At 64.0% G+C, this 24,576-nt stretch overlaps 1 protein-coding gene and 1 long non-coding RNA gene across 2 annotated transcripts in view; one reads left to right on the plus strand and one right to left on the minus strand.

The window, feature by feature from the left end:
- Window positions 1–15,049, minus strand: part of NOTCH1 (notch receptor 1) — a 51,363-nt gene extending 36,314 nt beyond the window's left edge. The window contains exons 1-2 of the mRNA XM_014863819.3: window positions 14,850–15,049; window positions 13,074–13,155 (exon numbers count right to left, since the gene is read on the minus strand). Coding sequence (XP_014719305.3) covers window positions 13,074–13,155; window positions 14,850–14,910 — 143 coding nt within the window. The 5' untranslated portion in view covers window positions 14,911–15,049. The remainder of the gene's footprint in view (window positions 1–13,073; window positions 13,156–14,849) is intronic.
- On the plus strand, window positions 4,465–7,598 carry LOC139046315 (uncharacterized). Its single transcript, XR_011506168.1, has 3 exons — window positions 4,465–5,094; window positions 5,415–5,504; window positions 7,212–7,598. It is a non-coding gene; the product is annotated as an uncharacterized lncRNA (long non-coding RNA).
- Window positions 15,050–24,576: the final 9,527 nt, after the last annotated feature.

Raw genomic sequence — 24,576 nt, forward strand, 5'->3', positions numbered from 1 at the left:
GGCCAGGACAGAGCAGGTCAGAGGGGCAGGAGGCTCTGGGTCCCCAGACTCCTGCCCTAGAGCTGGTAGGGAGAAGGAAGCCAACTCTGTCCCTGGCCAAGGCTGGGGGGTGGGTCCTGGGACCTCAGCCCCTCCTTGGGTAAAGGCCCATCCAAGTCCCCCCACATCCCAGGGGGCCGCCTGCCTTCCAGGAGGCACGGACTGCTAGGGGATGATGAGCTCATGGAAGGCTGGGTGGGGGGGCTTGGTGACCTCTGCCGGCCACGCCCACCATGCCCCACCTGGGGTCCTGGAGTCCTTTCCCACTGGAAACATCCAGGACAGCTCAGCTCCAGGAAAGAAAGCCCCTGGGAGATGTGGGAACCAGGACGAGCGAGCCCCAAGTAACTCCTCACAGCCCCTTGCCCTTACCTCGTCGAAGCCCCCCCGCACAAACAGCCACAGCATAAGTCCCCAGGAGCCTCCGTCCTGAAACCGGTCCAAGGCATGGGCTAGGACCCTGGCCATTGACTGCTGGGCTCCGAGAGGCACCCGGAGGATGGCCCTCTACAACCTCCTCGTCTTCTCATCTTCTCCCCTTACTGCTTCTGGCTCCCTCCCTCACCTCAACAAGCAGTCAGCGGGCATGGGTGTGTATGCGCGTGCCTGGGGCAGCCCTGTGCACATTTGGGGCCTGCAGTGTGGGACTGCTGCCTCCACTACCCTGTGGCCCCACCTGCCCCAGGAAGTCACTATAGCAGGGACCAGCCAGCACCTGGCTGATCTGTGGTCTCCCCTCCAGCCTCTGCAGCCGGCCGTTGGGCTGGGGCAGCTCAAAGCCGTGCAGGGGGCCCTGCCCCCGACTCCCAGGCCTCAGGAAGGAGGAAAGGGGCATAGGGGCTGCAGGGGCCCAGATAAGGTGCCACGAGGCCCAGTGCAGGCAGACCCCAATCCCAAACTTCAGTTGCTCCGCCGAGCACAATGGCAGCGGCAGACAGAGGAGGAACTGGGGGGGTCCAGGCAGTGGGGGGCATGCCCATGGGCCAGGGGGCCAGGCTTTCTGCCCAAACAGCTGCCCACAGCACTCTCAGCTCTTTTGTCTTGAATCTTTTTCCCAAGTTTCATTTTTGGATGGTTTAAAATACGCTGGAAAGAGGAAGTGCAGGAAGAGTGACGGCCTCCTTCCCCGGCTCCGGGAAAGCCCTTTGTGTGGGGGACGGAACCTGTCCTCCCGGGAAGCCACCTTTCCCACTGCAGCAAAAACAATGCCCTCAACGCTCATTGTCCCCCACGTCGCTCACAGCGGCTCAGAGCTGCCCCACCCCCGACGACGTGGGAAGTGGCGAACCCGTCTGAAGCGGCGGAAAGGCGAGGTCAGTGCGGAGGTCAAGTAGCTTCCCGGAGATGGCCCAGCTGCAGCAGGCAGAGGCCACCCAGGCCCAGCGTGGGGCCAGGAGGGCCGCTGGTTGGCCAGCCCCTCCCAACACTGCGAAAGGCACGGCCAGCAAACACAGGCTCTCCCAGGAAGCGGCTGTCATGAGAGAGCCCCACGGGCCGGCCGCTGGGCATGAGAAATGCCTGCTGCCCTCCCCAGTGGGGAGAATTTCCCACCCAGTCCCCCAAAAGATGCGGCCCGAAGCTGGAGACAAGGCTGGAATGTGCGTCCTCCCCTGGGTTCTCCCGAATGCCTGCCACCTGAGACCCACATGGACGACCCTCTTGAGCCTGCCACCCGCCCCCCCCACCGCCAGGCAGGGATCCCCACAACTACGGGGGGCCGCTGCTCCCACGCAGGGCGGATCCCGGCCCTGCAACCCCAGATGCCCTGATGCAATGAAGGAATCAATAGGCACAGGCGGCCCGGGGCTGCATGAGGGCTGAATCCACAACTCGATTAATTAATTGAGCAAGTGCGGACTGAGCTCCAGCCAAAGCCAGAAACGACTCCAGCAATTCTCACCTCTGCTCACAGGAGAAGATGCTGTCTCCGGGGGCGTGGGGAAAGGACACACCCGTCCTCCCTCGGCCACCCAGGGTGGACACTCGGGCAGTCCTGACTCCGTGCCCAACGTCTAGAACGCAGTAGGAGGAAACCAAGGACCCCTGACATGGGCCCCAAAATGAAGAAATTGAGGTCACCCCCATGCCAGACTTGTACTTGGTCTCTGCTGGCTTCATGTCACCGGATTCTCGAAACAGCCCTGGAGGGACACACGGGCCGGGGCAGGTGGTGCCTACAGGAACGCCTGGATCTAAACTCAGCTCTTAATCTCTCCTGCCACCGACAGGGGCCAGCCGCCAGCCACCCGGGGACAGTCAGAGCAGGGCCACCCCGCTAGAGGCAGCTAAGGGGCCAGCAGGAGCTCCACGGGTTGAGGAGGGAGGGGGTGTGTCCGCTGTAGCTCAGTGGCCCAGCCTGGGCAGCCTGGATTTCTTGCCTGACCACCTGATCTCCCTAGACCCTCCCAACCTGGGGGGGGTGGGGTGGGGGGCGCGGCGGAGCAGACAATGCATTCTTACATCCCCACGAGCTCAGCAGAAACACAACACTCAGGGCAGGGGCGGGGGGGAGTTCTGGGGGAGAAGCCTGGGAATCGGGGAGCCTCCCTGCCGGTGGGTGGGGCTTCTCCGGGCCCTGGCTCCTCCACCTTCTATTCAGCGGGAGGGTCACACCAGCACTGGACACCCGTCACCACCCTTACCCACAGTGCCCCCATGGCCTTCCTGCCCGTCTGTTGGCACTGGGGATGAAGGCACAGAGCCCTCACCCGCCCGGCCGCTGGGCAGGCCAAAGGAGGGCTGGCCCCCAATGCATTCTCCCATGGCTCCCAGGACACCCCCTTGACTGTGGGTGGTGGGGACCTGGCAGGGCTGGCCGGGTCTGCCTCTGGCTGAGCTGCAGCACAGGGTGCAAGCTTCAGTGGTGGCCCCAGAGAGCAGCCCCATCCTGCAACAGCCACTAGCCCCTCGCTCTCTGGCCTCCTCTCCCAGCTCACAACAGCCTAGCGCCCCACGCCCGGTAGACCACCAGGTCCCGCCGTGCCTGCACACAGGCGCCCTGCGCACCTGGCCGTCTGCACGTAGCCCTCACTCTCACCCCGGACCCAGTACAGCCACCGAGGTGCCTTGGGACACAGCCAATGCCAGAAGACAGAATGCGGCCAGCTGCGCCCAGGCCTGGGGGGCCCGGTGAGAGAGATGCCTACACTGTCACACCTCGGGGACACCCAGGCACCCTGGGCCTGTTGGTACGGGTCTCGGGCCATCTGGGGGGCTTTTCTCTGCAGAGAAAGTGGTAGACTCCTGGCTGGTTTGTCCCTCTGCCTTCGCGTGACCTCCTCCAATTCCTGGGGCCGGGATGGCCTCTGCGAGAGCTCTCTGGACGAGGCCTTGGAGTATCAGGAGGGCTCCAGGGTGGAGTAAAACTAAACCGACACGTTCCCATTGGGGAAACAGGGAGTGCGGCATGTGGGACCGACCTGTGTTACTTCCTACAGCCATGTGTGAGGCTAAATGATCCAAAGTAAGATGCCAAAGGAAAATTAATCGATGAGCAGTAAGGACGGCCCCTCTACCAGCCAGGAGTCCCGTAGGATGCTTCACATGCTCCTCGTGGAGGCCAAGCTCCCATCCTCCCGGAAGGGGAACTCAGAGAGACGGGTAAGCAGCCCGAGGTCACAGAGCCCACGCAGCGGGAGGAAGCTCATTCCACAACCTGTGCTGTTGCCCACAGCACCATCCTGGCCCAGCGGGAGCAGCATACTGAACGGGGGAAGCCCAGTGAGGGGCAAGTGGCTCAGACTGTGTCTCCCTGTGGGCTGGAAGCCAGGCCTTCCAGAAACCTGGAGCACCCACCTGCCTCCACTTCTGGCTCTGTGCCCAGCCGGCTCCAGTCCCCCTGCATTGTTGCCTCAGGCCCAGCTGCGCACACCACAGATGCCTGCCGGGTGCCGGTGCTGTGCCAGACGCCAGGCCCTGGACCAGTGTAGGAGGACGCCGCCATGACCCGAGCCCCCACCACTCGTGGATGCCGGGGCACACAGCCCTGCCTGGCCTCCCCAACCTGGGTCTTAATCCGACAGGGCTGAGGCTGCCCTCATTCTGACCACTGGAGGAGGAAGTGATGGGTGGGGACCTGCCCCACGGGCTACCCCCTGGGAGCCAGGACCAGCCTGGCTGATGGGAGGGACCCTGAGGTCGGCCCAGAAGGCCCAGAGGCAGTCACCTCACCCAGGACCTCGGTGGAAGGAGGGGGAGGCAGAGGCCCAGGGGGCGGAAGTGTGGCCAGGGCCCCCGCCTGGCCCCTGCCACCGTCTCCACCAGCCCTGAGCACCCTCCCCACTGCCCAGCCTTCGCTTACTGAAAAGCTGTCGGGGAAAAACACACACTCAAAACCCTGCCTTCTCCCCCCAAACCTCTCATTTCCAGTAACTGTGTAGTTTCCGCTCATCGACAACCGAAACAGAGAGGAAATGGTGGGAGGCAGGTCCCCAAGCCCGGCGACCTGGTCCCTGCTGCTCAGGCACAGTCGGATCTTTCCAGAGGCCGCCAGCAGCAGCCCTCACCCACCTTCTCTGACACGCGTCCACCCTCCATAGCAGCCCTGACCCTGCCGAGAGCCCGCGATGACCTGGAGAGCACGGCCGCGGGCGAGCCCTGCGCCGCTGCCTCCTGGCAGCTTCCTGGGCTGAGCTGCCAGGCTGATGCGTAAACGGGGCGACAGCACCTCCCAGGGCCTGGCCCGTTAGCGGGCTCAGTAACTCCAGGCCTGTCCAACCTCAGAGGGTCTACAGTGGGTCTACCCGGGTCCTCCTGGCTGTGGCCCCCTGGGCAGACACCTGTGGCTCGGCTGTGACTCATACTGGGCCACAAGAAGAGTGAAGAAGGCAGGGGGCCAGGAGTGCAGCTGCTGCCTCAGTCCCCAAGGGGTCCCCAGAGCAGGGAACAGCCGAAAGTCACCTCGGCATGAGGATCACAGCCGGGCTTGTTCCCGCAACCAGCTGCGCGTCCCCCCGTCTGGGTCTAAGAGCTCTCAGGTTGGGTGGGGTGTCTCAGAGGCTTTGTGGCCACCTCTCAAACCCCCAGCCCCGCCGGCTGTGCTGCACTCGCGCTCAGGTCAGTACGACAACACGGGGCTGCCTGCGAAGGCCTTGGCCTGGGGGGTGGTGAGGCTGCCCTTTGGCGCTACCTGAAGGGGAAGGGTTTGTTCAGCAAATCAACAGTGTCAACAGAGCGACAAGAGGACAGTTTACCCAGCTTAAAAGAACAACCAATTCAGGCACTTCAAAGACAGACGACTGACATCCAGCCCAGGGACGGGGAAAGCCAGGATGGGCCGGGACAAATACTCTCATCCACTCAGAGCCAGCAGCATGCGTCTGTCCCAGCCTCAGACCCAGTGCGAGGAAGTCAGAACACGTCCATTTCTTTGGTAGAAATCCCAGTGACCAACCTAGGATTCAGCCTGACCTCCCACCGGTGCCAGGGCCCACCTGTCCCCAAGCAGCCCTGTGCAGAGGGGCCAGGTGAGTGGGCGAGTGTCCTGTGGTCAGGGGACCCCACCTCGGCAGGGCGAGCTCTTTGGGTAGAGGGTCCCAGGTGGCATTCAGGCCTGGCCTGACTGGAGACGCCCTGGCACTCGCTGCCAGAGGATGCCCAGCCCGAGACCGGGCGGGGCCTTGCAGCCATGCCTGAGCGACTCTCGGGGTGGGAACTTCGGTGTGAGCGTCGGAGGCCTGGCCTCCCCAGTGCACCCCAAGGCCCACTTAAGCCAGGACCCCAGGTTCTCCCTCCAGGAAGCTGTGAGCCCAGAGAGGTGCCTCCATTGCTCAGGTGAGAGAGGTCCCCAGGTCAGCCCTCCAGGGACAGCTCCCAGCCCAGGAGAGCCGAAGATCCACAGAGAGTGTCAGGCTGCCCGGAGGGAGGGGGCAAGCCCCTCGGAGGCGTCCACAACCCACCTGACAGACACCCACTCAAAGAAGCAGCTTTGCATCAGGGAGGGAGTGGGGAGAGGGCAACGCTGAGCCTGATTCACTCTAAAGAGTTAATGACTACACGTCCCCATCCCGGCTCCTGAGCATGGGGGAACGTGCAGGGAGGCTGAGGGGCCATCTTTCCCAGAACGCTTCCCTCCCAGGGGCAGAAAGAGACTTGTAGCAAAAGGGGACCACTGGATGGAGAAACACGGAGAAGGGGGTTTCTGTTCCCAGAATTCCACAGGTCTCAGAGATGCACAGAAGGCGCCCCCAACCCCGATGCCAGGACCATCTAACCCCCTCACTAGGGATGGGCAGGTGCACAGATGCTAATGCTGACCGCCTGATCAGGAGGGACCACTCTGCAGCCTCCCTGAGCCCCAAGGGTAACTTAGGAGTACCCCGTCTGCATCCAAGAGCAGGGACCGGGCCCCCAGCCCCACCCCATCTCACAGAAGGCTGAGTGCCTCCCGCCAGGGGCATGACCAGCACCTGAGGGTCCAGAGAAAGGTCTGCCCCGCCACCCCACCCCCAGGGGAGGACCAGAAGCAGGCGGACAGCACAGCAGGGTCAAGGGTCCAGCCCCGCTTCCCCCACACCCAAAGCCTCACTTCCCCAGCTGCCCCCGGCCCTCGCTGCTCCTCCTGCCTGGGGCTGCGTCGCCTGCTGCCCCGTCCAGCCCGTCTGCCTGCTGGCTCCACGGTGGACTCCCTCCAAGGCCACAGCGGGCCTGGTGCACCCAGGCGGGGCATTCCGACGGCACCAGGCCTCGTGCGCAGCAGGCGAGTCAGGCGTCCGCCCTTCTCTCGAGCCCCAAACCGCCTGCCCTCGGTCTGGTTCTAAAGCAGCATGTCTCCACTGCTGCACAAGTGGGGCCTGCGTCTGCCTGCCTCCAGCCCTGGCCCCTAGCAAGCACGCGCTGAAAGGCCTCTCCCTCCACATTCCTGCAGCGCCACGCACGCGGGCCGCTCAGCTCCGCAGCCCTCTGCGCTCCTGCTCGGGGCCAGCGGACGCTTGGTGGCTGACATGAGCTGAGGCCTGGGGACAGGAGCAGCTAACCAAGGGCAGCAGCCGAGGCCACAGCCCATCAGGCCATCCTAACTAATTCACCAGGGGACACACCAGGACCCCCTCAAGGGGGCTCTGTGGCTGTGGGGAGGCAGTGACACAGGCCTATAAAAGAGCACCGATTCTTCCAGGAAGCCTTCCAGACAGCCGACACCCCCAACACCCACCTCTTCTGAACTTCTGTCCCAGACTGTACAAGGACTCGGATGCTGGTGCCCACCGCTGGCCAAGCCCTGCCAGTCTCAGGTGGGTACCATCCAGCGCTCAGAGGAGTGAAGCACGGAAACACACTACAGCGTGGATGAACCTCGGAACCATGCTGAGCGAGAGCAGCCAGACGCGAGAGGCCATGTCGGTGGGACGATTCCATCCAGACGAAATGTCCAGGACAGGCAAACCCAGAGACGGAGGGTAGATCAGGACTCGCTGGGGGCTGGGGGAGGGGCTGGGGAGTGCCTGCTTAACGGGTGTGGGGTTTGTTTGGGGTGATGACAAAGTTCTGGAAGTAGATGAAGGTGACGGTTGCACAACTTTGTGAATGTCCTGAACGTCACTGAAATGTATACTGTAAACGGCTAAAAGCGCAAAATTTATAATTTGCGTCGTTTACCACCGAAACGCCTATACATGTATACATCCATCCCCCGCCCCCATCTAGCCATCAATGTCCTCGTATTCTCTGCAGGGTGGGGTGGGGCGAGGCCCCAAGGAGATGCCAGGAGGAGAAGCCGACTGTGGCCACTTCAGAAAGGGCATTCCTTTGCCTGCCCGTCCCTCCTCCGCACCGTGATCACTGCGCCCTCCCGAGCAGGTGCGTCCCCAGCCCAGCAGGCTGGGGGTGAGAACACCAGAGCCCAGAGCGAGCCCCAGACCAGCAGAACCAGCCCTGCCGCGCGGCCAGGCCGGACTCCCTGGCACCTCGCCCCCACCACGCTGCTGCCCACCACCACCACGCAGGCAACTGCAGGCCCGTCCCTGCGTCCTGCTGGGACACAGCTGGAAGGGAGCTCCAGGGGCCACCTAACCCAACCCCCTCACATACCAAGGGGGAAACTGAGGCCCAGGGAGATGTGTGTCTAGGAAGCATAGCAAACCAAAGCCAGGCCCGCGCGGTATCTTCTAGACCATCCACAGTGGGGCTCGGGGTGAGGCCCACACACCCCCCAGGGACGCCAAGCCCCAGCCCCGCCAGCAACCTTCAGGACCATCAAATGCATCCCGGCCTGCAGTCACGATGCCCCGAGGCCAGCCGCTCATTAACGCCTCTGGAAAGTTTTGGATATGTCTGCACATGAAGATGAAGGCTGATGTGACGTAAGCTGGACTCAGATCCCCACCCCCGCCCCGCCCCGCGTCTTCACCTCTCAGCCTCAGTTCTTCCCACTTGTAAACTGGGGGGGGGGGGGGGGGGGAAGCAGAGCTGGCCACCACCTGGAGGGGGTGTGAGCCATTGAGTAAAACGTCTGCCGGGTTTTACGATGCCGGATAAGAGCAGCTGTCTATGTGTGGAGTTATTACTGTTGTGTTATTGAGCAAAGTAAGGCAGACACTCAATCAGCTCGATAGAGCCACATCCTTTCGCTATTTATAGCTGAGACACGAAACAGGAAAGGTGCCCTCCCCACGCCCGGAGGGTGCGACCCCTCGGTCCAGCCAGGCACTGCCCAGCGGGCCCCATCTGCCATCAAAGGTGCAGTGAACGAGGAAGGGGGCCAGCTCCCGGCTCCCACGGGTCCTTCAGGCTGCGACCTGGCACTGGGGATGGCGCAGTGACACCCTGCAGACCCCTCCTCCGGCGCCCAGCCTCTCGGGTCCCAGCACTGGGCCTGTGCCCCCAGCTCTCAGCCGCAGCCCAGCCGTCCCGCGAAAGCCCTGCTCCACCCTCTTCCTGCTAAGGGCAAAGTTTTCTTTCACTCCCTTTAAAAAAAAAATATTAGTTTTTCAATGGGAAAACTGTTGGCTGCTGTTCAGAGGCAGGCCCGGCCCAAGGAGGCAGCTTCCCTTAAGGACCTCGTGTTCCTGGACGTGTCCGCACAGTTGGTGTCAGCAGGTGAGACTGCAGCTGACGCTGTGCATCGAACAAGTGTTTTTCTAACCCCTCGTCCTTGAAGCCGGGCGCTGCATAAACAGAGGAAGTCCTGCAGCAGGCCTCCGCTCAGCCTAGGGGTGAGGAGGAGAATTAACCTGTTCCACTCCCAGCCTCGCCCCAGACTGGCAGGTGACTCAGTGGAAACAGCGGACCAGGTGACAGAAGACGCATAACGTTCCGTCCCTCCGCCGCCGAGTCACTTTCCGCCTGAACCTCCTCTTTTCAAGGGAAGTCATAGTCCCGGCCCTGCTTCCTCGCAGAGCGGCCAGGGTGGGCCTGGGGCATGCCAGGACGGTGCAGTGGTTAGGAACACACGCTCTGGAGAAAAACAGGCAGCGTTGGGCTACTCTGTGCTGTGTGATCCTGGGGCCAAGCGCCGACTTCTCTGTGCTCCCACTTACTTTCCAATGCCTGATCTATACAGTGTTATGGGGTTGCTGGCAGCCGTGTCAGACTGTGTTCAGAGCCACGCCGCCCCACCCACTGCACTCACTTCCATCTGAAATGTCAGACGCATGTGCTGTTGCCTCTCCTGCCCCCCACAGGCTAGAAAGGCAACTCTGTGAGGTCAGGGGTTGTGTCTGATCCGAGCCTGCAGCGCCAACGCCTGGAGCAGAACCTGGCACACAGCAGGCGCTCAGAAGCATCTGAGGAAGGGAGTAAAGGGGCTGCTGGTTGGAGCCTGGGTGGGCGATAAGATCCTCGGAATGGGTGAGCCCCTCCCCAGGCAGCCCCCGGCCCCAGAACCCCCACCCAGCCTTGGGGTCTCTGAGTTAACTCACGAGCCTACTAAACATCCAAGAATGAGGATCCTGAAACCAGCACTGTCAGCTCAGAATGAGAAGGCGGGGAGGAAGCACACGCCCGGGGCCTGCTGCCCGCCACTCTTACGCAAGCCTTGCTCACCAAGGGATCAACCTGCCTCAGCCGGCGCTGCAAACGGGACTGAGCTCAGGGGACCCGATGACGCGGGGTCACAGCGACGGAGCCAGGCCTCAACCTCGGGGTGGCCCGAAGCTAACACGCTCCCCCCACCCACCGGCAACCTTCCTTCCTCCCGCTGCCCTGGGCCTCACAGCTCCTGCGCTCTCCTGGGCGCTGCCTGGCGAGATGCTGACCTTCTCCCAGGGGAGGGAGCCCTGCAGGCGCCCGGAGGCCCCCAAATGCAGACTCGCCCAACAGACAACAGTCCCTGCAGGCCTTCTACCCCGACCCTGGGCAAAAGACAAGACGGGGAGCCCCCTTCCATGTCCCCCTCTGCACTGAAGGGGCCGGCGAGGAGGCTGGAAATGGGCAGAGGGCCACACTGACGCCCCTTGGACTGCCCGTGGGGCCACCAGCCTCCCATCAGAGATGGCTGTCTGCCCACAGGGACGTGCAGCGAAGCCCTTCCTCTGCGGCCCCTGCCAGCTACGCCTCGGCCACCCCGTGCCTTCCCAGGAAGCGTTCGCATACTGAGGTCTCTTCTGGTCCTGAGCCCTGCAGCCACCTGACCGGCAGCCTCTGGGGAAGGTTCCTGCACTTTGGGGTGGAAAGAGATGATTCAGCAGGCACTGACGAGCTTGGCACCGCGACACCGCTGTTTCCCATGCCCCGTCCGCGGGGAGCCAGCAAACCGGCGCGGAAAGTCAAGGAACTTCCCAAGGGTCCCGGATGGATGCTGCCGGGCTGGATTCACATCCAGGTCGGGGATCCAGAAGCCTGCCCGCCTCCACGCCCCACACACCTTCGAGGAAAGAAGGCAGCTCCCCCCTCAGCCAGAAGAGTGGACCGCCAGGGCCCCCAGGGAATGGTGGGCGCCAGCAGGAAGCAGTATCCCCAGGCGCAGAGGGAGCCAGGGCCCTGCCCAGAGCGGCCACAACACCCCACGAGCACCGTGAGCGTGGACCACGCCTCTCCACAGCAGGGCCTGGCTGGGCTGGTCCCTGCTCTGGTCCCCAGCCCCCCGCACAGTGCCGCCCAGAGGTGGGGCCTCTGAGGACGGTGCTTCCGTTCTGCCTTCCCAGTGGATCTGGGGGGTGTGCACAATGGGGTCTCTGTGGGCCGAGTCGGCTGAGTGCCAGGCCAGACTGAGCCAGGCTTCCCGCCAAGGAGGAGGGGGTGCCAGGCCCCAGGGAAGAGACAAGGCTGGCACCCCAAGTAGCCCAGGCTTGGGGGATGGAAGAGCAGGCCGTGCTATTGCTCTGTTCCTATGAAGTGTCTTACTCTGATGCCGGGTGTGGGGGTGGGGGAGAGGCTGCAGCAGCCTGTACCCCAAAGCACCCTCAGTCTGGTCCAGGAAGCATGTGGTGTGGGCTTCAGCCCAGGGAGATGCCAGGGCCCCCTGGGCCAGGCTGTGCCTCCTCCCTGGGGACACGGAGGAGGGATGGCGCCCCCTGCCCCAGCGCCGCTCTCCGTCCTGTCCTCTCCAGCCTCTGCAGAAGCACGGAGACTCCCGCCCTCCCGCCCCCCAGGGGTGAGTGGCACCGTGGTCCGGAGAGTGGTCCGGGAGGAGTGCGCCGTGGCGGGTGGGGAAGGGAGTCATGCATTCTGGGAAGCCGCGCATAATTAATCAGACAGTATTAATCCGCCTCCCCCAACAATAGCCACTGCACTTCCACTGAATCCCAGCTGTCGGTCTCTGAATGAAAGGAAACAAGATTTAGGGCATCAAGCGTCGGTGAGGCTTCTGCAGGAGGAGAAAAAGGCCCCAAAAACGCAAAAAAAAAAAAAAAAAAAGTAGTGTGCATTCATTAGCATCTCACAAAGACACAATCCGCTTTGTCCATTAAACTGCTCACAGACCTGCTTAATTGGCTTCAGTGCCGGGAAGGGGGTGCGGTGGGAGGAGGGGCTGCTCGCCCACCGGCTGGGCAGGCAGTGAGCCCCAGTGAGCCCGGGCTGGGGTTGTCAAGGGAATGGGCCCTCGCCGGCTGGAATGAGGGCGGGGAGCCACTTCTTCCTCTGCTGCCTCGAGGCGGCAGGGGGGGGGGGGGGGGAGGCTTTTCTCCAGCCACCAAGCACCTCCTCATTATTCCCATCAGGGAAGAACTCAAGTTGAAGGGCATCGGGCACAGCAGAAAAACTTCCCCGAGGCTGGCGGGTACTCGGGGGGGGGGGGGGGCAAGGGGCGATTCTAAATGGGTTCCTCGCCCGAGTCAGAGCGAACCAGACGTGCGCCCTCCGTTTCACAGCTGAAGACCCAAGGCCGGGAGGGTGAAGGGCCAGAGGGTCAGGGGGTCGGAGGCACAGATGCCAGGACAGGAACCAAAGTTCCGGCAGGTACTCCTACCCCCACAACCCGGGGAGATGGGCACAGCCAATAAGATGAGTTCTCTCCCCAATCTCACCTGAGGCCAGAGAGAAGCAAGCTGGGGAAGGCAGAGGGCTGAGAGGATGGGTTTGACTTTGAAACAGTCAATTCCTTGCTGAGAAGCACTGCCTGCCTGGAGGAGAGGCTGGGCTACCAGGAGGAGAGAAATCACCTGTCCAGAGGAGAGGCTGGCCTACCAGGAGGAGAGGCTCACCTGCCTGGAGGAGGCATCACCTGCCCGGAGGAGAGGCTGGCCTACCAGGAGGAGAGGCTCACCTGCCCAGGGGAGATGCTCCCAGCTGGCAGGGTGGTGGGGGCTGGCTCCTTTAGAAACGCTCTAGAACCTCCCAGGCAGGTCAATTGTTTCTCGGGTACTTAGGAAGATATGGGGTACCAGGGATTCCCACTTGGCACCCCAGGAACCTGAGGTGGCCCACAAAGGAGTGCTCGAACCCCCAGTGGCCAGACCAGCTCCACACGCAGCATAATTGCTGGTGATTAAGTAATTGCCAGACTTCGTCCAATAAAACTAGCACGTGATGGCGCCCAGCCTTCTGGGCCATCTCCAGAAGACAATGGCCTAGTGTTCTGTCCCTGCCGGCCAGCCGCTGCAGAAGGCAGGGGCTCCGCTCCCGACAAAAGCAACAGGTCCCCGCAGGGGCGTACTCACATGCAGGCTTCGGTGCCGTTGGCGAGCACTTCACACTTCCCGCCATTCAAGCAGCTCTCGCCGGGCAGGGAGCACTGCAGGCCTGGGGAGGGGCAAGAGGAGAGGTCAGCCCTGAGCTGGGGTGGGGGGGGGGGAAGGGCCCACCCCCAGGGCACCGCCCACCCCTCATCATGCAGGCTCTACCCTGTCCTGGGGTTACTGGGGGCACGGGGCCCTAGGAAGCCCCCGCATGAACCCCAAGGGCCTTCGATATTCTGCCCAGAGTTCCGTAATCAGAAATGGGGTTGAGGAGGAACAGGTTGGCTGGGTGGCAGGTGAACAGGTCATGCTCAGAATGGGGTGAGGTGGCCTGAAACGCCTCCTGGACAGCAGTGGAGAAAAGGAGAGATGATCCTGGGCCATTTTCCCTAACTCTGCACCTCCCACCCCGTCTGCACTGGGGAGCCAGGCTGGGCCGGGGCCCCTATCCAGCCACCAGGATTGTCCTGCTGTTCAAACACGTTCTGCGAGGGGGCAGTGCTGGGGGGGAGGTGGCCACACTCAGCTCCCCCGCTCGTGGGAAAATGCGACAGCTGCAAGGCCGGCCGCCCCGCCCGCCAACAAAGCGCTGGCCGGGGAATCAGAGCAGCCCATTGTCGTGCCAGGGCCGCCTCCTGGGGCACCAGGACTGCACCCTGGGGGCCTGGCCCCGCCTGCATGGACACCCAATACCTGCTTCTGCGGTGGGCATCTTTAGGGGCAGCCCTCTGCCACACCCAGGGGAGGGGGATGGCGATGCCCCATTCGGAATTAATTTGACCCCAGTCCCAAGATGGGGTCAATTAGTCAAGCTCCTTCTCCCCATCATACAGGGCTGTGTAAATTAAGCTCCTCAAGGGTGCGGACCGGGTGTGACTTAGAACCCTACCTTCTGGAAATGGGGAGCTAACTCTCACCTCCAACTTTTGGGAGGAAAAGAGAAATTAATCACTCTAGATTCCCCGGAGACCCCTTCAATGGGAAGTGGAGCAATGAGCGCCCTCTTCCCTACGTCCCACTCCACCCCTGCAAGACTTGCAAACTTGAACTCGGCAAAGCGAAAGTCCCACCAGTAGCAGCGGAGTCTTCCACACATCCGCCCCCCCAAACTGTCTACGAGCCGGGATAGGGGGCGACGATCCGGCGTCGGGGGGACACCGGCGGCCGAGGTGGCCAGGGGCCCGGGAATCCCAGCCTCGCCCAGCCCTGCGCGATCTCTCCGAACGGGTAGGACACCGGGCCCGCCTCGCGCCCCGCTGCCCACCGCGCCCCGCAGCCCGCTCGGGCCGCGCGGGTCTGCAAAGGCGAACGCAGCGCCCCGGACTCCACACTCCGCGCCCCAACATCCGCCCCCGGCGCGGGCCAGAGGCGAAGAAAAAAGATAAATGGCCCCCAAAGCAACAGGAAACCAAAACCGACTCGATTCAAATCGAAAAGTAGTAGGCAGTTCGCCCGCCCGCCCCAGCGGCGAGCCCCAGGCGCGGCTGGTGAAGGGCGAGCCCAGGGCTGGGCCTCCGGGGCCCCCAGTCCCCCACGCCGGGCTTCAAACCCGGCTCCAGGCGCGGGGCGGGCGAGTCCGCCCCGGCCGGGCAGGCGGTGCGGAGGAGCGTCAGTCCTTCTCCACCAGCCCGGGACTCCCGTCCCCCCTCCCCCGCTCTGGGGCGCCGGTTCCCAGCCACCCGGGGCGCGCGCGTAGGGCGCCGCCAAAGTTTCCGAAGACGCGGAAAGTTGCGGGCTAGCGGGCGGACGGGCGCCTACCTCGTGCGGCGAGCGCGGGCAGCAGCGCCAGGCAGAGCAGGGGCGCCAAGAGCGGCGGCATGCCTGCCCGCCGGCTGCCCGCTGCGCCCGGTGGCGGCCTCTGCGCTGGGCCGACGGAGCTCAGGCGCACACGCGCGCGCCGGACGGTCCCACGGGCGGCGGCGGCCCGCTACTGCCCTCTCCCTCCTGGCTGGCGGGCGGCGCTGGGCTCTCGCGGCCTCCCCGGCCCGGCTCCGCGCCCCGGCTCGTTCCTCCACTGCGCTCGCGCCCGCGCCCGCACCCGCGCCCCGCGCCCCTGCGCTCCCTCCCGCGGCCGAGGCACTAGTGAGGCGCTGGGCTGCCGTGCGCTCCGCCCCCGCCCGCCGGCCCCGCCCCCGGGGCCCCGCCCCCGCCGATCCCTCCGCACCCCGCGCCCCCTCGCTGGCCGCGCCCCTCGACGCGCCCCGACCAGCCCGCGCCTCCTCGGGCTGGGGCGCGCGGCCGGAGCCCTGGTCTTCCCGGCTTGGGGGCCGCGGCGGTGCAGAGGCGGGTCGGCGGCAGGCGCTAGGGACTACTTCTCGTTGGAAAGTTTTCAGAGGCCAAAAGTTTGGTCCGAGGCTGCGGAAGGATCCTGCTCTGGCTGCTGCCGCTCTCGGCAATTGTAAAGATTTGCATCTCAATAGCGAAAAGGCGCGGGCGGAGTAGGGAAAGGAGAGCCTGCGGGGGGCCGTGCACCGCGGGGAGCCGGGCCCCGGGGAGGTGGGGAGGAGCGACCGAGGCCAACTTTGGGGGACCGCAGGCCCGGGGCAGAGGCTCTGGGAGAAGTTGCGCCTTCAGCAGCCGTGGGGTGCGCCCTTCGCCCCGGGGCTCCACTCCCAGGAGCCCCGCGGTCATAGCTTTAAGCCTTCAGGCGACCGAGGCCAGACACCCCTGGCTGTGACGGCTGGGGCGCTTGACCCTGAGGGATGGTGGCGCCCCGGCCGCAGCCTCTGGAAGGGGGGCTCTGGGTGCCCCAAGGGAGCAGCCTGGGGCCGACACCTGGCCGGACGGATTGCGCACCCGCTCCCCCAGGAGGGACCTGCCTCTTGACGTTCCTTGGTCACTGTCCTGCCCCTTTTCCTGGCGCCTCCCGCCTAAGATGTCCCGCAAAGTGCGGGCAGGTCAGATAGACCCGCTGCCAGCGCCGGTGCAGCCCAGGGCCCCTCCCACGCGCTCCTTCCGGGTGATTTATTTCTCGCTGCCGTGCCAGATTTGAGCATCCTGTGCCAAGCCAGGTTAAGCTCTGGAGTCCAAAATGCCTGCCGTAGTCCTTAAGAAACCAGACTTCACAGCCTCACACTGGCAACAGACAACGACTAATCATCCCAACACACAGTAATGAGGGTGATGGCAGGAGGTGCACCCACCCAGCCCTGGCATCCTGGTGGCCTTCCTGGAGTACGTGATGCCAGAGGGGGGCCTCACAGGCTGAGAAGGACCTAGCTGGGTGAAGGGCATGGGGCAGGAGAAACCATAGGACTGCAGAAATCCCGGAGGCTGAGAGAGAAGCAGCCCTCGCCAGGGAGGTCCAGAGAGGCGGGCAGAGTGGGGTGCCTGGTGGCAGATTGCACACCTGACCCTGGCCCGCCCTTCTTGGCACACCTGTTGCCGGACACTAGTGGCAGCTGGGATGCTGTTGTGAGCACAGCCAGTCCAGGCCTGGGCAGCTGCTGCTGGGGCCTCCCTCACCCGCCCCCTCCTAGAGGCTGGTGGCACTTCTCAGAGCCTGGGGTAACTTCTCTCAGGGTCAGTGCCCGGGAGAGGAGGCGCCTGGAGGCAGCAGAGATGTTTATATAACAGCAGCCCTGCAGCCTGGAGGAGCAGATTTTCCGTACAAGGAAGAGGGGTGCTTCGAAGTCCCTCCCCTGCCCCCCCCATCTCAGCCTCTGGCTCTGTGCACCATATCCCCTCTCTACTCCCAGGGATGGACTGAAGGCCCCAGGGCGGGCGCTCCTCGGAGAGCCACTGCCTGTGTGCCCTCCCTAGGAGCCCCCTGTCTCTGCCAATAGGCCCCAGGCCAGAAGTAAAGGCCCGTCCAATCCTGGCTTGGGATCGAGTTCTCACCCTTCTGCCAAGGAGCAGCACCAGAGGAGGGAGCGCTAGAGGAGGGGAGGGGGGAGCAGGGGAGGGGGGAGCAGGGGAGGAGGGGAGGAGGGAGCAGGGGAGGAGGGAGCGCTAGAGGAGGGGAGGGGGGAGCAGGGGAGGAGGGAGAGAGGGAGGAGGGGAGGGGGAGCAGGGGAGGAGGGAGAGAGGGAGGAGGGGAGGGGGGAGCAGGGGAGGAGGGAGAGAGGGAGGAGGGGAGGAGGGAGCAGGGGAGGAGGGAGAATGGGAGGAGGGGAGGAGGGAGTAGGGGAGGAGGGAGAGAGGGAGGAGGGGAGGGGGAGCAGGGGAGGAGAGAGAGAGGGAGGAGGGGAGGAGGGAGGAGGGGAGGAGGGAGAGAGGGAGGAGGGGAGGGGGGAGTAGGGGAGGAGGGAGAGAGGGAGGAGGGGAGGAGGGAGCAGGGGAGGAGGGAGAGAGGGAGGAGGGGAGGGGGGAGCAGGGGAGGAGGGAGAGAGGGAGGAGGGGAGGGGGAGCAGGGGAGGAGGGAGAGAGGGAGGAGGGGAGGGGGAGCATGGGAGGAGGGAGAATGGGAGGAGGGGAGGAGGGAGAGAGGGAGGAGGGGAGGGGGGAGCAGGGGAGGAGGGAGAGAGGGAGGAGGGGAGGGGGAGGAGGGAACAGGGGAGGAGGGAGGAGGGAGGAGGGAGCAGGGGAGGAGGGAGTGAGGGAGGAGGGGAGGGGGGAGAGAGGGAGGGGGGAGGAGGGAACAGGGGAGGAGGGAGAGAGGGAGGAGGGAGGAGGGAGCAGGGGAGGAGGGAGAATGGGAGGAGGGGAGGGGGGAGGAGGGAGAGAGGGAGGAGGGGAGGGGGGAGCAGGGGAGGAGGGAGAGAGGGAGGAGGGGAGGGGGAGGAGGGAACAGGGAAGGAGGGAGGAGGGAGGAGGGAGCAGGGGAGGAGGGAGTGAGGGAGGAGGGGAGGGGGAGAGAGGGAGGAGGGAGGAGGGAGCAGGGGAGGAGGGAGAATGGGAGGAGGGGAGGGGGGAGCAGGGGAGGAGGGAGAGAGGGAGGAGGGGAGGGGGGAGCAGGGGAGGAGGGAGAGAGGGAGGAGGGGAGGAGGGAGCAGGGGAGGAGGGAGAATGGGAGGAGGGGAGGAGGGAGTAGGGGAGGAGGGAGGAGGGGAGGAGGGAGTAGGGGAGGAGGGAGAGAGGGAGGAGGGGAGGGGGAGTAGGGGAGGAGGGAGAGAGGGAGGAGGGGAGGGGGGAGCAGGGGAGGAGGGAGAGAGGGAGGAGGGGAGGAGGGAGCAGGGGAGGAGGGAGAATGGGAGGAGGGGAGGAGGGAGTAGGGGAGGAGGGAGGAGGGGAGGAGGGAGTAGGGGAGGAGGGAGAGAGGGAGGAGGGGAGGGGGAGTAGGGGAGGAGGGAGAGAGGGAGGAGGGGAGGGGGGAGCAGGGGAGGAGGGAGAGAGGGAGGGGGAGGAGGGAACAGGGGAGGAGGGAGAGAGGGAGGAGGGAGGAGGGAGCAGGGGAGGAGGGAGAGAGGGAGGAGGGGAGGGGGAGTAGGGGAGGAGGGAGAGAGGGAGGAGGGGAGGGGGGAGCAGGGGAGGAGGGAAGTCTTACCTGGTCTGCCCAGGGTGCCAGCTCTGCTCTGGGCCCCCGCCACCCCCATGAGCCGGGCACTCTCATTAGCCCATGGTACAGAAGGGGCAAGCGGACACATAGCCCCCCAAACCCTGTGCCATCCACCGCCTGGGGTATCCCAGGACAACAGGGGCAGAAGAGACCCCAGGAAAGCCAGAAGAGGCTGGGGCTGGGAGGGGCTTGTGCGTGAAGCCTGGGACAAGGCCTGGGCTGGGCCTCCCCTCCCCAGAGGTCTGAGGTCTCTGAAGGGGCCAGGCAGCTGGACCCTGGTGAGTGGGTGGGAAGCTCTTTCATTCACAAATTAGGCCCGAGATTTCTGGCTTCCCCCTCTCCCTCTCTATCAACTTTCTCAGGCCTGGGGTTTGAGGAAGGGGAGGGTTGGGGGTCCTGATGGCCTAGGGGCTGGAGACCCTCTCCCACGGGGTGTGGCCTACGGGCAGCCCTGGACCGGGGAGGCTGGGGAAGTGAAGGAGAGATGGAGAGGAGGTGATATGGCCCGCTGCTCCAGAAACGGCAAGAAGCAGAATTGGGCTGCAACGATGCGAAGTCACTTTGGGCCTCCTGTCCTGGCTTACGGCTGGGGCCAAGACAAGGTTCGCAGGGCAGTCCCCCAAACAGGCAGCTGAATGGAGAGGGCACCTGGAACCAGGGGGGTGAGGCTGCATGCCCGGCTTGCAGTGGGGAGTGTCCAGTGGCCACTTCCTTCTCCGGGGCCACCTCAGGTCCCGGGCATCTCCCCTGGGTCGGCTTGCCAGGCCCTGAAGGGGACAAGGACCTCACGCTCCGTCTGCTCCCCAGGCAGACTGAGTTGGGGCAGCTTGTCTCTCTCCTGCCTCCAGAGATACCAGGGTGCCGTTGTCAGGGTGGACTGGGGCGGCCGTGCTGACATTGGCCCATTCCTGCCCCCAGAAGGAAACCCATCCCAGCACCCTCCTGCGGCGGGGAGGGGTCAGCAGTGACGTGGTCTGCGTGGCGTGGGGGCCGGTCAGCATGTATGAAGCTCCCCAGGATGCTCAGGTGCAGCCAGGGCTGAGAATCCCAGTCCGGGGGGACCGGTCACCTTCCTTCCTCCAGGGATGGTCTTGCTGCTTCAAGTGCCCCCCTGCGACCCCTGAGCCCACGGTGGGGTAGCATCATTCTCTGGATTCTTCAGAGACCTTGCGATGCGACTGGCTTGGGGTCAGGCCAGGTCGCTGCTTTGGTCTTCCTGGGCAGGCCATGGTGGGCTGTCTGTGTCCATGACGGGGCTGGGTATGCGTGATGGCTGCCGCCCTCCCTGCTGTGACGTATTGTTCACAATGTGGGGGCAGCAGGTCAGACTTAGGGTGCAGGCACGGGCCTGCTTGGTGGGGGTTGCAGTGGCACTAAAGCAGAGAGGGGGGTGTTGGGGGAAGGGCTTAGAGGCTGAGCTGAGGGTAGGGGTGGCCTGTGACAGGTGCACGGGCCTGACCTAGCTAGGGGGTCCGGGCGGGGGCAGCTGTGGGAAGATTCCAGAACACAAGGGGTAGGGCCCCTCCCCCTTTTGAAATGGATTGTACAACATGTCTGACCTGCTTACAAAGAGAGGGCCTGGGGGCCTGAGAAGGATCCAGACTCTTATCTCACCCTCTGTCCACCGCAGCCAGGCCCAGGCCCAGCACTGGACTCTGACCTGCTGGCCCGCAGAGGGACCATCACTGACCCCTGGGCCTCAGTTTCCCCCTCTACCAAATGATTTCTAAAGTCCTGCCTGACTTTTTCCACTTAAAACCAACTGGGAACATCTCCCAGAGGTTTGAGCATTTTTCTAGGAGGTGGCTTCCATGACTGTGTGGCATTGCTTCAGGTGGACGGGCCAGGGCTGGCTGCCCAGTCCCCTGTGCTGGATCCTCGGCTATGAGCAGTGTCTCCACGTAGGCGTGAGCGGGGGTGGGGCTCCTTTAGCTCCTCATGGATCTTTCCTGAGGATGGATTCAGGCCAACCTTGAGGGCTTCCCTCTCGTTCTGGGAAGGGAGTGGGTAGCCTGGGGTCTAGAGTTTGATTCCCTGCCTGCCCCTCTCCCCCATGCAGGGGTCTACTGCCCCCAGGCCCGGGTGTGCACCCAGCTGTCTGCACTGGGAGGGGGCTGGCTGGGCTCATCTGCAGGTGCCGGGCATCTCCCCTGTCAGCTTCTCCAGGCCTGATGGCGGATGCCTCCTTGTGCCTTGCACCCCAGGCAGTCTGGGTCGGTCTGTTCTCTGCTCCTCCTGCATGTCTTGCTCCCTCCCTCCTCAGCCTTCGCCTCCTCCAGGAAGCCATTCCAGAGCCCCTGGGCCTCCCCACTCCCTGCACCCATCATATGGCATTCCAGGGGGATGTGCGGTCCATCCCAGGGGGATGAGCCATCTCAGATGCAGGGACCCGTCACTGTGTGCCCCGCCCCTGATGCAGGCTGACCCACAGTTAAAAGAAGGCTCAGTGAATGCGGGGCTCTGCACAGGGCCCTGCACTGCTGTGGGTCCTGTCCACCTGTCGGCCACAGCGGTCACTGCTTGGGAGCCCCAAGGCCTCGTGGCAGCTCAGGGCCAGGGCACGGGTTGGCTGTGAACCCCTCTGCTGCCCACGAGGCCCAAGAAGGAGGGTCAGCATCCCAGAGGCAGGCGCAGAGGCTGGGGAGTGTGTTGCCCGGGCAAGTCCCCTCACAGGTAGCCTGCCTCCCGGAACAGGTGAGCTGACTAGTCCTGGCTGGTGCAGGTTCCGAGGGCCGTGGGACTGGCCCCCGGGGCCCACTTGGTACTGTCATTTGAGATATGGACTTTGGGGCAGCCAGGGCAGTGCAGGCCCTTACAGAGACCACCTGCCTCTCCCCGCAGACCTTGGACTGCTGGGAGCACAGACCCCAGCAGCGTGGTGGCCCTGGGTGTGGTCTCCCAAGCCCCGAGAAGGAGGGGCCTGCTCAGACCTCTCCAGGCCCCTGGATCCCCTCAGCTGCCCACAGAGCCTGGCCTGAGCTGGGCCTGGGTGGGGTCACTCGGGGTTCAGCTGCTTGCCTCTGGGTGCACCCGGGACACGAGCAGCCTCGGAAGAGGAAAGGGCCAGCCAGGGACTCCAGGGCATCCTGTGTGTTGGTGAAGGGTGCTGAGAAGTGGGCTGGCCCTGCCAAAATCAGGGGGCTGCGTGGAGCAGGGACATCAGCGGGTTGGCCTCAGAGCTGACATCTCCAGGCAGGGGCTGGCCGAGGGGACCGGGGCCCCGAGGGGGAAGTTGCCACCATGCCCATTTTAAGGGCGGGACACTCATTCTCTGAGTGGGGTTGTGGAGCCTGGCCTGGCATCCGAGTCTGCCCACACCAGTCCCCACCCCATGGATCTGGGGACCCCTGCAGGTCCTGTGGGGAGGGCCCCCCCAGGAGGACGAGGACGGCTCTGGAGAGCTGCCACCTTGCCTGGCCCTGCCGGCTGCAGCTCAGAACTTTCTCCAAAAAGAAAGGGCCCCAAGGGACGAAACTGCTGGGGCCCCACCCCTTGGGTTTAGGTACGAATGGAGCCTCCAAAGGCCTGAGTCACTCTCGGAAAAGCCAGCCAGCCTGTCTCTCCTCCCTCGTTTCCTCCCTCTCCCCCTTTTTCCTTCCTTCCTTCCTTCCTTCTTTCCCTCTTCCCTCCCTCCTACCATCTCTCCCTCTCTCCTTCCCTTTCTTCCTTTCTGGGGTTAAAAATAGCTGGAAATTTCCCTTTAAAAAAAGTCCCTCTTTATTTTTACGGGGCAGATATAGGCTTCCCACAGCAGAATCCTTCTGGCCCAGCAGCAACATTGAAGAGAAGCACGGAGCCCCTGCAGACTGTCCCCCCCCACCTTCCCCCTCTGCTCCCCGTCCCCCAGGTGGGGCCTCGCATCCTTGGCCTCCACCATCGCCTGCGGGAACTCTCGGCCCCGAGGCAGTTTCTCAGGGCGGCCTGGGTTTCCTCTCATTTGCTCCAGACACATTTAAACATGTTTAGAACTTCCGTCCTCCCCCACACTCCCCCCACGGCCCCCTGTGAAAAAGAAAATGGGCCTGGAAATCGGGGTTTGGGTTACAGAGAGCCCAGGGAATCACGCTCCTGAAGTGCAACGGAGCACAGCCCCCGGCAGGTACGGCACAGCTGTGAGTCATTTTCACGTCTCCAGGGGGAAGGGAAAACCCCAACGGTCCTGAAGGAAGACCAGAATTCTTCTATATTTCTGCCTTGACAGCTAAGGAAAAAACTTGCCAAAAACCAGAGGCTCTGCGGAGTGTTGGCGTGGGAATGTTAGTTTAGACGGAGACTTGCTCCGGGCCATTTAAATAAAAACAGGCACTTTGGTGGCGAATGCCAGTGGGCCCTGCCTGCCATCCGAGCTTCTGCGACGAGGGGTGGGGGGGGTTGCAACCTCCCTCTCTCTCCTCTTTCTGTGGGCCCCTCCAGCCTCCTTATCGGCACAATCGGGCTTTGCTGGTAAACACTTGGTGCAATAATTTTCAAAAATTGCCAGGAAGGTCGTCTTTCATGTGGCCGCGACTGCGTTGGCCCGGCTGGAAGAGAGGACCGCCTAATGCCGCCAGAGCCTGCCTCCGAGGGGCTTCCGCCGCTGGAGGGTCTTTGCACAACATAAATCAGAGCCACTATCACCGGGCAGAGGGAGGGTGGAAACACTCGCAGTAATGGGAGAGCCAGCTGTCGTGGGATTCGGCTGCATGCTCCCAGGGGCTCACAGCGACAAGGCGTGGGGCCGGGAGGATCCGGGCCCGGGCTGGTGGACATGGGAACCCAGGGCCACCGCCCATCCTTGCCCAGGATGCTGGTGTCCAGCCAGGTGACCCGCACGCGGGACCTGCATTCAGGGCGGACCCCCTGTGCCGGGGTGACGATAGGGTGCTGAGCACCCACTGTGCGGGCACCTCGCTCCCGTGGCTGCCCCTGAGGCAGGGGTGAGGGGGCCTCACGGGCGTTTTCAATCTTTGGTTCCCACACGTCGTCGTCGAAGGAAAGTTGGTTCCCATCGCCTGAGGGCAGGGCTGGGAGTGGGTGACAGGGGCCCAGGGCTCTGCTGGTGCAGGCGAGCATGCAGGTGGTGGGTAGTTCCCCGTCAGTGACTTTGGGAGAGCAGGAGGGTCCCTCAGTGCAGGGTGCTGGGGGAGGTGGGCAGCTGCGATGAACGTGACAGGTGTCCCCTCATCCCCTCCACGGGGCCTCGGTCCTGGGGACGTCTGTCCTCCTTTCCCCACAGCTGGGGTTCCTGACTGTGGTCGTACTAACATCCGCTCCTCTCATAGAACAGTGAGCCTCGGAGCTAAGGCGAGGGAAGAAGTGTGGAGCAAAGCAGACGCCAGGTCTGCGCTGAGACCCCTGTCCCACCCCCCACAGCCGGCAGTCCTGCGAAGCTGGGGGTGGGGAGAGCCCTTGTCCCTCCAATGGCCTGACCCAGGCTGCTGCAGGGGGCCACTGGGCCCAGGGATCCTGATGTGGAGTGCCGAGCCCCAGGCCGAAGCAGCCTGCCCATCCATCTGTCCCTCCATCCGTCTGTCTGCTCATGTACCTGGGCCCCTCACCAGGCCAGGGCAGTGATCCTGGTCAGCGGTTACAGATGCACTGCCAGTGCTGAGAGGCCTTCTGAGCTGCCCTCTGCCGTTGGCTGAGCCTGGCCCCGGCCCTGGCCCTCGCCTGTGGACCCCCGGCCTGGGCACAGACTGAGAAACAAAACGGAGCAGAGGCCAGGCTAGGTGCTCAGTCCCCAGGAAGCTATTGGAGGGGTTAACAGGGTCTGAAAGAGATCACTGGGTTCTGCATGGAGCAGGCCGGGTGCCCTGGCTGGGGTGGCGAGAGTCAAAATGTGTCCCCAGAGACATGTCGGATAGGTTCTCCCAGGAGCCTAAGATTGTGGCCTTATTCGGAAACAGGGTCTTTGCAGATGTCATCCAGTTAGGTTGAGGTGGGACTGGAGTAGGGGGGCCCTCATCCAAAGACTGGGGTCCTGGGAAGAGGGAAATTCTGACTCAGGAGGAGCCATCCATGTGAGGACAGAGGCAGAGACGGGAGGGAGGCGGCCACCAGCCCAGGAGG

The sequence above is a fragment of the Equus asinus genome, chromosome 10 (assembly GCF_041296235.1).
Source record: "Equus asinus isolate D_3611 breed Donkey chromosome 10, EquAss-T2T_v2, whole genome shotgun sequence".
Lineage (NCBI taxonomy): Eukaryota > Metazoa > Chordata > Mammalia > Perissodactyla > Equidae > Equus > Equus asinus.